Here is a 12877-nt window from a genome sequence, read left to right as displayed (position 1 = left end):
ATTCCGGCTTGGCTTGTCTGCCAGGGCTGTGTCCAGGTTTGAAGGTTGAGTGCACTTGGGGCGCTCTGAGCTCAGCAGCCACTCCTCCATCCGGACAGCAGAGGAGCCGCTCCCCAAGGACCCAGTGCCGCAGAGGGATGTGGAATGTGTTACCTTCCAGGGCCCCCAGCTCCACCTCCCACTGCCCCCCAGGAGGCCCAAGCCCCCTGGTGGAGCCCAGGGATCAGACGGAACTTCTGGGCCTGGACCATGACCCTGGATTTCCAGCCCTGTGTGGGCAGCTGAGACAAGGGCCTCACAGACCAAGTGGCCACGCCAATGCCACCCCGCCTTTATTCACTCGTCCTCAGGTTCCAGTCAGACACTTGGATTTGGAGGGCACAGGAAGAAAAAATGGCCCTGAAGACCCTCCCAACTCACCACACAGGGCAGGACCCACTGGGCAGCCTCACCAGCTCAGGCCAGCCCCATGCCCCTTCCCAAGGCGGGGCCAGGCCTGGCTGCCCAAGACCCCTTGGAGGGGGCACCCAGCAGTGTCCCAGGCCCAGGCAGCTGGTGCCATCCTGAAGCTGACACAGGGAAGGAAGGGGTCAAGTTGGAGAATGGGGCGAGGGGTCAGACACCCCCTGTGTCCAGGCCAGAGACGCAGCAGGGGTCAGTGGGGGACCCATGCTGGGCATGGGTGGGATCACCCTTGTCCTGCCTCCTGGCCACCTCAGGAGCTAACCCACCCCAATCCCACCAGCACGAGAGACAACAAAGGCCCCCTCGTCTCCCTCCTGATCCTGGAAGTGGCCAGGGGTAGGGGGGCGGGGGCAGGGGAAGGTGAAGGGAGTCAGGGTCAAGGCCCTGGGGGGCAGGCAGGGCCAGGCAGCTCAAAAGAGCCACCTAGGCCCACGGGAGGGCAGGGGCTGGCAGGGCCCAAGCCCTCCTAGTGTTGGGGGTAGCTTGAGATCCCCCAAGAGGAAAGGAGGGGGCTCAGGGAGGAGGGGCAGGCCTCGGCCATCAATCATGTCCTGGTCCTGGGGTTTTCAGACCACTGGGAGCAAGGCCCCCTCCCCTCCCAGAAGGTGGGCCCACAGGAGAGGAGGAGGCCAGCAGCGGGCTGCACCCAGATCTCCCAGAGGCCAGGGGAGGGGCACCGGCGCGCCTTAGGACTTCTTGGCGTCCTGCGTGTTCCGGCGTTTCAGGTCGCTCAGGTCGATGGGCTTGAAGGCTGCCAGGGGACAGAGCGGTCAGCGGTAGGCGCAGGTGGAGAAGCAGGGTCTGTCCCTCGTCCTGCCCCTGTCTCTGAAAGCCCTGGGACCCAGCCCACCCCGCCAGGCTGTCTTGGAAGCAGGTGGGCCTTCCTGCCCCCAGCTCAACCCCCTGGCCCGCCCCTCCCTCCCAGGCCAGCCCCACTCACTCTTCAGGCTGGGGTTAGGGACCTTCTCCACATACTCCTCCACCAGGCCCCGCTCGCTGCCCGACATCTGGCTGCGCAGGTCCCGCTCCACGCCCTGCCAGGCTGCAGGAAGCAGGGGTGGTCAGGGGCTCTAGACCCCCAGGCCTGCAGCATCAGGCAGTGTCCAAGCTGGAGGACACCCTCTCCTGACCTTTCCCCCCCAGTCAGAGTGTCCCCACAGGCCCCCTGCCCCCAACTCCCGCTTCACAGCTTTTGGCCCCCTGGCCTAGCCTGCTCTTGACTTGAAGTTGTCCCCAACACATCCCCATTCCCTCGGGGAGCCCTGCCCAGACCATGCCCCTTTCAGCCTCATGGTACCATGACCAGAGCTGCAGTCACAGTGGCATATGAGACTCATTGGGGTACAGCACTTCCTCCAGGCAGGCCCCCCATCTTTCCCGCCTCCTCCATCCCCCACCTCCTGGCACAAATGTGCACACATGCTCACACACCCCAGCCACACCACTTCCAGGTTTCCCAGGGTGCACTGTCTTCCATGGCCCCCCTTTCCCCGAGCAAACACCACTGGCTCCAAATACTGCCTCTTCTGGGCTGCTCCCTGTCAGGAACACCACAGCGCTGACCACCTCCCGTGACCAGAGCTGGGTACCCCCACCTGCCTGGGGCGGAGTGAGGGTACAGGGGCAGGAGGGGTTCAGGGGGCCTGGCTGGGGGCATCCCGTGTACCTTCATAAATGAAGCGCACATTCTCCTCGTGGGCCGGGGTGAAGATCTCGCTGCTGTTGGGGGGAGAGCGGGGGCTACTGTTCCTCTTGCCGTTGTAGACGACTCTGGAGACAGGGGAACTGGGGGAACCGGCCAGTGAGGAGGGGCTGGGGGCAGGCCCCTCCCACCTGGAGGCCACTCCACTGCCCAAGACCCACCTGGTCATCGCTGGGGCGTCTGGTCCTCGCACTCCGCTGCCGGATCCCCTCGGCCTCTGGAAGGGAAGCCCACGACACAGGAATGGGACGGAGACCACCCTCTCCAGAAGGGCTCCAGAGATTGGAAGGGCGTGGGGTGCACCTGCCTCTTCCCTTTAGCTGTGGCCTCCCTGCCTTCCAGGAGACAGGGTCTAGCCACAATCCAGCTGGCTAAGGGTGCGGCAGGGTCAGCCAGATGGGGCTGGGCCGGCGACATGCACGAGCCAGAGCAGCATGAGCTCCGAGTGGCCCCGGCACTTGGACCACTGCTGCCTGGGAGCACCTTCCCCAGAGTCAGGCAGCTCTGTTGACATTCCCAGTTCAAGTCTCAGAACACACTGCCGGCACAGCGTGGGTCTGTGGGGAAGGCCTGCGGTCGTCCCAGTGCCCTCACTGCCTGCAGGGCCTAGTGTGTCATTTCTGCTGAGCCTCAGTTTCCCATCTGTAAAATGGGGATGTGCTTCCCAATGGTGAGAAGCCCAGCAGAGCCTGCCCAGCTTCCTGGTCCCCGGGGTGTGACGGAAGGGCTGGGGGAGGGCTGTGAGCCTGGAGGAAGTCGCCAGGCCCAACCTAGTGACCGAGACTCTGGGGTGTGTGCTGTTTACAGCCTCTCTCTCAGCCCAGGGGACTATACAGCCCTGGATGGGGGTCTATTTTTAGGCTCACTCTCAAACTGGCCAGTTGGACAATGTGCTCTCTCTGGCTGAGGACACACACCGCAGGTTGAGGAAGCTGGCTGCACAGGGCCAGTCCCAGGCCTGGCCTTGCCCCAGAGCAGGGCAACCCCAGATGCTGGGGGTGTGGGGGGGAAGCCTGGGAAGGGCCTTTGAGCACAAGTGCCTCTCCCACACACCCCTGGAGCCGAGGGGCCCCAGAATGCTTAGAGCATGTAGCCACAGCCTCTCGTGAAGGGCCAGGAGGATGAGACACGGTGGGTACTTCTTCTCTGGCTCCCTTGGCCTTTAAACACCCGCACAGGGGAACTTCCCTAGCAGTCCAGCGGTTAAGACACCGTGCTTCCATTGCAGGGGCCTCGGGTTCAATTCCTGGTCGGGGAACTAAGATCACACATGCCACACAGTGCGGATGGGAAAAAAAAAAAAAAAAAAACAACACCTGCACAGGTAAACACAGCCCACAGGTTGAGGCAACAACAACAACAAAAAAGCATAAAGCCAGTTTCCTGGGGGGGGGGCACGTGGAACCCTGTGCCATCCCAGGGGAGAGGCCCAGCTCCTCACAAAGTGACTTCTTTCCTGGACTCGGGGGATCTCACTGCCCATGGTTCTCCTGCCCAGGCGCCAGCCCCACGAACACCAGAGCACAGAGGGAAAGCCCTCTCTGGCCTGAGGGTGCCGTGGGGACACTCAAAGGGCTCAAGAACACTCAAGTCCCAGGGGGCTGTCGGCAGCAGGGTGAGGTGGGAGGCTCCAATTTCGCAACAGGAGGGAGGTCCCCGGAGGACCAGCCAGCCCCTGACCGCTGTAGGCTGGCCCCTCCCGCCCAGGCCCCCTCAGCCCTCCTGCAGTCTGTCCTCTCGGACCTGAGTGGCCACTTCTTCAGGGTACCTGCCTTCCCAGCCTTGCCCATCCCTGGGGCCTCTCCTTCCAGGGCAGCCTTGGCCTCTTCTGGTCACAGCCTCTGGGGGCTGCCTAGCCTTTACGGGCACATGCCTTTGGCCTAGGGCCCCCTGCTCAGTCTCAGGCCCGACTCAGGTGCCAGACCCTCACAGCTCCCGTCGCCCTGCCTGCACACATGCACGTGAACACGTGGCTCTGGGGTTCTCTGGGCACCTACCTGCTCCCCTTGGTCACTGAAGTCCCGAGGCCTGTGCCCCGGACCCCTGGAGCATTCAGTCTCCACAGTGGGAACCCACCCCTCGCTGCCCCCACTGGCTCGGCTTCCCAACCAGAGGCTAGTGTCCCCCATAAACCACGGAGCTGTGCACCTGTCACTGGGCGCCTGCCCATACAGATGTGCTACTTGAGTTACAAGGTTTCTGGTGCCCTGGTCAGAGTGGCCGGGAAACACCTCGGCCAGGTGCTGGACACCCTCTCACGTCCTTGGGACTTGAAGGATGAGTAAAATGACTCTTTAAAAAGGAGTCACCGTCTGCCTCCTCTCAATGGGGAAGGTCACACCTAACCAGGTCCATCTTTAATGGCCTGTGTCCTACCAGCTGGCCTTCCTAGATGTGAGGAACCTCTGAGTCCTCCGTCTTCTCCCAGCAGCTCAGCCTCCCTCCAGGGGCCTTTCTCCTCAGAACCTTATGCTGGCCCTGCCCTGCCCCCACTGAGATCCTGCCACCTGGTGGGACGCAGAGACACCAAGGTTTCTCCTGAGTGTACCAGCAGCTTCCCGAGAGGCCAGGTCCCTGCTGCTCCCCTGAAGACAGAGGGACAGTGAGCTGCACTGGCTCACCTTCATCACCTCCTGGGGCTCCTCCAGGGAGCTGGGCCCCCACGCCGACCCCAAAGGAAATTTCCATGAAAACTCTTAACAAATATGCACACCCCATGACAGCTATTCCAGTCCTAGGTGTGTATCCAAGGGAAAGGGCCACGTGGCCACTGAGAGGTGCACCGGAGTGACCAGAGAAGCGGCACTTGTCAGCACCCAGAGGGTGGAGCCACTGAAAGGGACCAATATACACGGGGCCTGTTTCCACTACAGAAGGTGACAGCCGCGAGCACGAGCCACAGCAACAGTGGGCAAATCACACCACTGATGTTACAGACAGAAGCCTGGGGACACACGGCTGCTCCAGCAGAGAGGGCCGAGCCACAAAGACATGGATGGGGGAGGGAGAACAAGGTCCGGGAAGAGATGACCAAGGGGGCAGCTGGACTCAAGGTTAAGACCTGGACGAAGAGGTGACCGCTGGACCAGCATGACAAAATCTCCATCGACCTAGCACAAAGGGTCTCAGTGGAGCGAGGGGAGGAAGTGGGACCATCAGCCACGACTGCCTGTCCCTGGCTGCGAAGGGAGGTGCGAGGCCTGGGCTGACAGTGGCGTGTGGAGTGAAGTGGAGGGAAACCCGAGCACGTTTACTGCCCAGGGAAAGTGCTGAGCGGGGCCACTACAGAGGCCGGTGTGGAGGGACCAGGTGAATGGCATGCCTGGAAAAGTGCCAGGGACACGTAAAAAGGCCCAGCAGGTCACAAGAGTCCCACTGAGGGTGGAGCCTCAAGTCCATCTGGCCAGCAGGGAGGGAGCATCCACTTCCGCAAACATCTCCCTCCCTTTGTTTTCTTTCCGACTTTTGCTCACAGTGATCATCAGGCACAATTATTTCCTCAAGACTGGAGCTCAAAACCTCATCACATTTCCAATATCCCATCAACTCTGAGAAACTTTTTTCCTATTTTAATAGCTTTGAAATTGGGCTGCATCTGGCAATCACCAGCACAAAGGTTAGCAGCATTTTTCCATTCTCAGCGGACCACGGAGACCCAGCTCACACCACTGAGGTCTTAGATCTGATTATGCAACGAGTCTCCCCTCGGCCCACAGATCTCAAGCCTCCACGCATGTGCTCTTCAGTTACTTCTTCCCATTCCCACCCACCCCTGGTCCAACATCCACTGCTCACCCTCCAACCCCTGTGTCGGGACAGTATCTTGCACTATTCTTCTCCATCCCCGGTACACGTCACGCCAGCACGATCTTCCCAAGACCCACCCTGCCAAGTCACTCCCCACCCGGACACTACCAGGGTCTTCTACTGCCATCAAGCCCTCAGTCTGGCCACAATCTATCTCATCAGGTGTCACCAGCTACTGGGCCCACCCCTCAAACACAGTCTGTGCCTCAGAGCCACCTCTGCTGCTGCCAGCGCCACGGAGAACCATACACTGCCCCCGAGTGTGTTCTGCAGGCCTTGACTGTTGTCCACGGCTGACTAGCCCATAGCAGCCAGCGGGCTGCATGCTCGGCACCTGGCAGGGTCCAGAGCCACTCTGTGAGTGGCGGTCGTCCATCCCTGCTCTGTTGCCCCTGGGCAAGTCTCTTCCCTCTATGGGCCGCAGAATCCCCATCTGAGCCAAAACATTCCCCAAGAATGTTCACCAGGCCTTCCTGCTCAACAGGGACCCAAGTATAGCCACATGAAGCCACCATCTCAAACAAGGCCTCCGTGGCTGCTTATCCAATATGATGCTGGACAGGGCAATCACAGAAGGAATGTATTGTCCAACTGGGCACTCCTGAGAGTAAAAGGGCTGCTGTTGATTACGAACCGTGAGCCAGGATAGCCCTGGGCAAACCGAATGCAGAGACAGCCCACTCAGGCGTGGTGGAGACCCACAAACGTAGAGTACACTGTGAAGGGGAAGCAGCGCTGCCGGCCACGGTAAACATTTGCCAAGGGCCGATTGTAGGGTGGCCACTGCACTGAGCCAGGTAGCACCCCAATAACCCCCATTTTGGAGGCCTGACAGGTGAAGCAACCTTCCACCCAGCAGAATGGGGTCTGGACCACAAGGGCCTCCCAACCTCTGGGCCTCCAGGGCCACAGCAGTCAGGGCTAGGTCAAGATGGCTCAGCTGGCTTGAGCACCCGAGAGCCTGCCCCCACCCCTGCCTGTACTTCTGGCAGGTTCCTGACCCCTGGCACTGATGTGGTTCTGTTCAGAGACAGGGAGGGAGTCCTCCTGGATGGATCTATGCAGCACCTTGCTCTTCCATGGGAACAAAGGGCTTCAGAGATCTCCTGGGAGGAGGCATGGGGGCAGGGGCGCCAAAGCCCAGTCTCCAGGCCCCCAGCCTTGAACTCTTTCCCCACACACAGCCATCTGCCTAAGGACTGGGCGAGATGACACTCTGTGGTCTGGGAAAGTGACAGTGGATATTCTGGAGTTACAATCAATGACACAACTGCAGCCACTCTGTGTTCCTTTAGAATTTTTGATAGGTACTCAAATTTTCTTAGACTCCACTTCTCCTTCAATATTCGGTGTTTTTGGGGCTCTCAACAGCCCAGTTTCTACCAATGAGACTTCTAGAAAACGATCTATCACCCAAGGAAGTGCCAGCAGGACACTGTCGTATTAGATGCCAAATGGGCCCGGCAGTCTCTTGAAGTCCCCCAGGCAAAGCCTCTAAGCACTGCACCACCCCTCCCCCACTTTCCTGGGTGTCAACAGCAGCTCCCCTCCCGAGCAACAAACCCCAGTGTGTGCACCCCCTCCCTCCTCACGTGGAAATCTCGCTAGCCCTTCCACTCACCCCAAATCAAGCCTCCTCCTTCAGGACTCAGCTCCTGCCCCCTTCCCTCCCCACCTGCACTCCTCTCTAAAAGCTTTGGACACTCCCCACTGACATCTCAGGGCCTTTGCTCAAAATGTCCTGTCTACCCAAAACTATCGCGCTGGTCCCTGGGGGCCCGGCTAACGACCACCTTCTCTGGGAACTCTCCCTGAGACAGGTCGGGGACATGACTTGTGAGCCTCCACGTTACCTGAAGTTTCTCACAACCTGGGCTGCTTCTGTAATTGGAAATCTGATGTCTGCGGCCTCCCCGCTGCGGCTCCCGCCCACCCCGGCAGCCCCCGGGGCCCGGTGAGCTCCCCGACGGCGGGCAGCCTCTTACCCGCTTCCCACCCCGCACCCGGCACCGCCCCGCCTGGCTCAGAGGCCAGGAGCTTGGGACAGGCTGGACGGCGGCGGAAGGCGAACCGCGGGAGCCCGGCCGGCCGCGCTCAAGGGTCAGGAAGCATCATCAGGGCTGCTCCCCGGACGACTGGGCGGCTGCAGCTTCAGGGTCGGAAAAGGGCGGCCCGCTGCCCCCTCTGAGTCCCGTGCCCGGCGGGCCCTCCCCGCCCCGCCGCGCCCCTCCCTATCCTCCGCCGCGGCGGGCCGGGCGCCCCACGACCCCGCCCGGGGCCCTCCCCTCGCGGCCGCCGCGCCAGGGCGGGTCCCGGCCGCGCCCGCCCCGCCCCGCCCCTGCCCCCGCCGCCGCCGCCCCCGCCCCCGCCCCCGCCGCCACCGCCTCACCTCGCCCTCTCGGCCGCCGCTACAGCTGCCAGGGGCCCGGCCGGAAGTGACGCGCACCTCCGCGCACGCGCACGCGCGAGGGCGCCGGCCACGTGACCGCCGGGGCGCAGGGTAGGGGCGGAGACTGAGGTTGGGGTTGAGGGTCTGGTGTCCGTGGGGTTTGTGGAGTTGGCGGCCACGGGGGACGGGGGATGGCGCGGACGGGCTCTCGAGGCAGCGGGGTTCTGGGGGGTCCGGGCCGGCGGGGTCGGGGTCCTGGGACAGGGTCGGGGGGCAGCGGGGTCGACGAACTGCAGGGACTGGCGGTCGGGAGCCGCGGGGCTCTGGCTCCTTGCTCCGGCACTGCCGGACCCCTAGACCAGAGTGGAGGGCGGGGTCCGCTGACCACCGGAGCAGCCGGAGCCGAAGGACTGGGACGGGCCGGTCCCCAGTAATCAGGCCATCACCACGGGCTTGGGAATCAGGTTTATTGAAAAAGTAGAAAGTGTCGCAATAAAAAATTCACCTGGAGGAAAAGCCAGGCCGGGGTCGGGGGGCGAGGGTTGTGCCCAAGTATGGGGTCCTGGCCAGCCTGGGCGGCCCCCAGCCCGGCTGGTGGGGCACTCCTGGCACTAGGGGGAGGTGGGCACCTGACGTCTCCAGGGAAGGCTAGAGCCCTAGGAGGGCGGGGCTGGGCTCAGTCCATCTTAGTCCCTTTGAATAACTCCACCAAGTCCTTGAAGTCAGGGTCAATGAGGTCCGAGGGCAGATCACCATCGTCGTTGGCTGCTTCTCTGTCTGCCCCCAGGGAAATGAGGTACCTGGGTGCAAAGGGCATCCCTGGTTGAGGAAGGGAGGTGGCCTGCAGGATGCTCACCCCTGCCCCAGGGTAGCAGGCTGGGGTTCTGAGGTCCACCTGTTTTTTATTTTTCCAGGTGAGGTGAGGAGGAAGAAACCAGACCCTTTGGAAACTACAGCTGACTTTTGCAGTTTTCTCTTGGGAGGGCAACAGGGCAGAAATGAGATTCCAGAAGCCCTTAGGGTTCTTAGCTACACCAGCAGGGCTACCTTTTGGGGGACCACATCCTCGAGGCCACCCTCTCACCTGGCTATGTCAGGGTACCCATCGCTGCAAGCGATGTGCAGGGGTGTCCAGCCTGTCTCATCTCGCTGATGAATGTCCGCCCCGTATTTGACTAGCAGCTTCACGCACTCCAGGTTTCCAGAAAGCACTGCTTCGTGAAGGGCAGCCAGACCTGAACAGGACAGGAGGGGTCAAGGCTCAGGCCTTCCCCTGCCGCCCCACAGACCCTCACTGGCCCCACAGGCACTCACCTGAGGGGTGGATGGTGTCCAGGGAGACTTTCCGAGCCCGGATGAAGCGCCCCACCTGCTCCAGGTCACCCTGGCGGATGTGGTCCAAGAACAGGACATCGTTAGGGAAGCGCACACTGCGATCAGCCAGTAGCCTCCGGCGCCGCTGCCTCGGGCTGTAGCGGGCATAGCGGACTGTTCTGCTGGGCATCCTGGCAGCTATGGTGTGGGCCACCCCTGTGGGGACCCTACTGCTTGGGGGAGGAAGGTGCCCAGACCAGAGTGGCGTGCAGGCTCTTCCGGCTGATGATGATCTCCAGCACAGCCACCTCAGTGCTCTCCGTGCTCCCGCTGGCCAGGGCACCTCCTGCTTATATAGGGCCCGCAGAGCTATATAAAGCTGCGCAGTCATGCTTACACCCGAGGGGCTGAAACTGAGCTGCTCCAGCCGTGCCCTCAGGATCATGTTTAGTGGTTCATCTTTCAACCCACCTGTCACTGTTCCTGGCCAAAGGGGTCAGATCCTTCCTGGCCACTGCTCCCTGCCCCTCAGCTGGACCTCGAAGGTGCCTGACAGAGGGCAGGAGAGGCGCTAGAAGGGCAGGGCCCATAAGGAAGGCAAACAGGTACCAAGGTCAGGGTCTCCTACAGTCCCGGGAACTTGGGGAGAAGGGCATGATGTGTGGTGAGCACAGCTGCCTCTGACTCCTGGGAAGGCAAGGGGGCCACCCACACCTGAGGAAGCACAGGACAGGGTCCTGCTGTGGAGAAGGCGGCCCATCCCCACTCATCTCCCTGTCACTTATCACCTTCCATCATGGCTCGTGTCACTCTCAGGGCACTTTTCCCAAAACGTGGGCTTCAGTGGCACTGCCCTGCTTGGAAATCTCCCAGATTAGAATTTAAATGCCTCAGCTCCCACTCAACCCATCCGACCTTACTTTGGGACCCCCCCCAGCCCCTTCCACCCCCAGGTCCTCATTCCCCTCCTTCCCATTCCCCTATATTCCTCTTGGTTCCAGGCTCCTGCTGCTTCCTGCCAAGAACACAGGTGCTCACACTCAACATGGTATCTAGTCTGCTACCCAAGGACCGTGACGCCATAGCTGTCACATCCTGGGCGGTTTGTGCCCTCTGCACCTGACCTAGAGCATACTTACCTGTAGGAGTACAACCAGCGGAGTTGTGAGATATCCCAGCAGGCTGGGCCAGCACTGGCTGTCTTCAGTGCGGCGGCCAAAGTCTGAAACTACGGACTGACTTTTGCAGTTTTCTCTTGGGAGGGCAACAAGGCAGAAATGAGATTCCAGAAGCCCTTAGGGTTCTTAGCTACACCAGCAGGGCCACCTTAGCTACACCAGCAGGGCCACCGAGGTGGGGCTCAGGCTTCAGTGCGAGACAAGAGCCAATGGATGGACGCGCACAGGGGACACGCCCTGGGAGCAGAGCTGGGCCTGTGGGGTCCACACAGTCCCCGCAGCATCTGAAGCTGGCCGTATTGCTCTTCCAGGGCTGCTGTAATGAAGTACCAGACTGGGGGTCTCAAACGACAGTTCTGGAGATCAAGATCAAGCTGCCGGCAGGGCTGTTTCCTTCCCAGGGAGAATCTGCTCCAGGCCCATCTCCTGGCTTCTGGTGGCAAGTCCTTGACGTTCACTGGCCTGTAGACGTATCACCCATCTCCACCTTCGTGTTCACATGGTGCTGTCCCTGAGTAGGTGTCTGTGTCCAAGTTTCCCCTTTTCATAAGGAGATCAGCCATTGGATTAGGGCCCACGCTACTCTAGTATGACCTCATCTTAAGCAATTATATCTGCAACAACTCCACTTCCAAATAAGGTCACACGCTGGGGTATTGGGGGTTAACACTTCAAAACATGAATATTGAGGGGGGTGCGGTTCAGCCCCTAACGTTGGCAAGATCCTCCGGGCAGTCACTGAAGGCCTGGATGCTGACAGAACCACGGATAGTCAGCGCTCTGTATGGGGGGCAGGGACTTGGGCACCGGAAGTCCTTGCATCACCAGGCTGATCTTGATCCAACAAAATCAAATCAACAAATGCATCAGCACCCGAGGTGCAAAGCCTTGGGCCAAATGCTGCTGAGGATAGGCCACTGCCCACGGTGGGCTCCCTGCCCTGACAGGGTTTCTCTGCCTGCCTTGTTGCCACTAATGTTACATGGGAAACTCCACCTGACTCAGGCCCTGCAGGGGCCCGGAGGGAGGGGTGGTTCCCAGTGTTCCTGCATTTCAGGCTCAGAGTATGACGCTGGGTGGCCCTAACTCTTGGTCACTTGGGAGGAACTGGGTACAGTTTCTTCCGGCTTGTTTACACGAAGCCCAGAGACAAAGTCCTATGCTGTACACAGAGACAGAACTTTCCTTTGATGTGAAGATTGCCTTTTCTGATGTTGTGGAAAGTTCTGTCTGCCTGCCCTGCTCAGAGGATCAAATGAAAGAACTCCGATGAAGCTGCCACCAACAGCATGGTTTTTCCCACCAGTGGCAGGCCTTAGGCCAGGCAGGGCAAACCATCAGGGTGGGTCTATTGGCGAACCCAAGAGCGACCCTCCCGCTCTCTCCTGCTAGAGGCAAGCTGAGAGAGCTCAGGATCTCGGCTTTGGGGTTTCTGTTTGGATATTTGGATCCAAGAAGGGACAGATGTCTGAAAGTCATTCTGTTCAGGACACGGGCAGCACGTCCTCAAAGCCACGGACATGGCCTACAGCAACTCACTCAGAAGCCTTTCGGCAGAAGCCAGCCATGAGCAGTCTAACCTGCTCTTCACACAACCACACCAGCACCAAACCTGTATTTACACAGCTTTGCCCCTGAGCCTCTGCCCGTGTGAACTTCTCAAGTGACCTGGTTTGCACAACTTTAAGGTTCTGCCTTCTGGAGAACTAAAGCAAGTGAAACATTCAAGGCAAAACTCTTACTTTGAAAAGTCCAAGGAAACTCAACTAGCAAAGCTTTGCGTCTAGCAGAAAACAAGCCAGGGGCCTGGAGGGGAGTCTGTGCAGGGCCCACTCACCTGCCTCCTGGCAGGTGCAGAAGCCAGACCTCGGGGGTCCAGTACACAGGCCCAGCAGTTGCTTTTTAGTTCCAGGCCAATAGCTTCCTACCAGCTGGACAGAGGAAGAGAGAGATTGGGACACCCCAGGCTGTTAAGCCTTGACTGCCTACCCCATAGCTTGCAAAGTTACTTCGCTAATCCAC

General features: G+C 60.4%; 2 protein-coding genes across 6 annotated transcripts; both read right to left on the bottom strand.

Moving 5' to 3' along the window:
* Nucleotides 1-307: 307 nt before the first annotated feature.
* Nucleotides 308-8419, bottom strand: MCRIP1 (MAPK regulated corepressor interacting protein 1). Of its 5 annotated transcripts, XM_032617258.1 has the most exons (6): nt 7960-8214; nt 7828-7855; nt 2329-2384; nt 2132-2250; nt 1406-1507; nt 308-1216 (listed from the first exon to the last, which is right to left on the bottom strand). In XM_032617258.1, the coding sequence occupies exons 3-6, from the start codon at nt 2334-2336 to the stop codon at nt 1152-1154; spliced, it is 294 nt and encodes a 97-aa protein (XP_032473149.1). In that variant the 5' UTR covers nt 2337-2384; nt 7828-7855; nt 7960-8214; the 3' UTR covers nt 308-1151. The 5 variants fall into 5 exon arrangements, with proteins under 5 accessions (XP_032473149.1, XP_032473152.1, XP_032473148.1 ...); XM_032617261.1 differs by lacking the exons at nt 7828-7855; nt 7960-8214 and adding an exon at nt 8364-8419; XM_032617257.1 differs by lacking the exon at nt 7828-7855.
* Nucleotides 8420-8773: 354 nt separating this feature from the next.
* PPP1R27 (protein phosphatase 1 regulatory subunit 27) lies at nt 8774-10001 on the bottom strand. Its single transcript, XM_032617252.1, has 3 exons — nt 9678-10001; nt 9448-9598; nt 8774-9163 (listed from the first exon to the last, which is right to left on the bottom strand). Exons 1-3 carry the CDS (start codon nt 9865-9867, stop codon nt 9040-9042), a joined length of 465 nt encoding a protein of 154 aa, XP_032473143.1. The 5' UTR covers nt 9868-10001; the 3' UTR covers nt 8774-9039.
* Nucleotides 10002-12877: the final 2876 nt, after the last annotated feature.

Source organism: Phocoena sinus, chromosome 20 (assembly GCF_008692025.1).
Source record: "Phocoena sinus isolate mPhoSin1 chromosome 20, mPhoSin1.pri, whole genome shotgun sequence".
NCBI classification, from domain to species: Eukaryota; Metazoa; Chordata; class Mammalia; order Artiodactyla; family Phocoenidae; genus Phocoena; species Phocoena sinus.
Note: the sequence above shows the minus strand (reverse complement) of the source record. Positions and strands in the feature narration are given on the sequence as shown.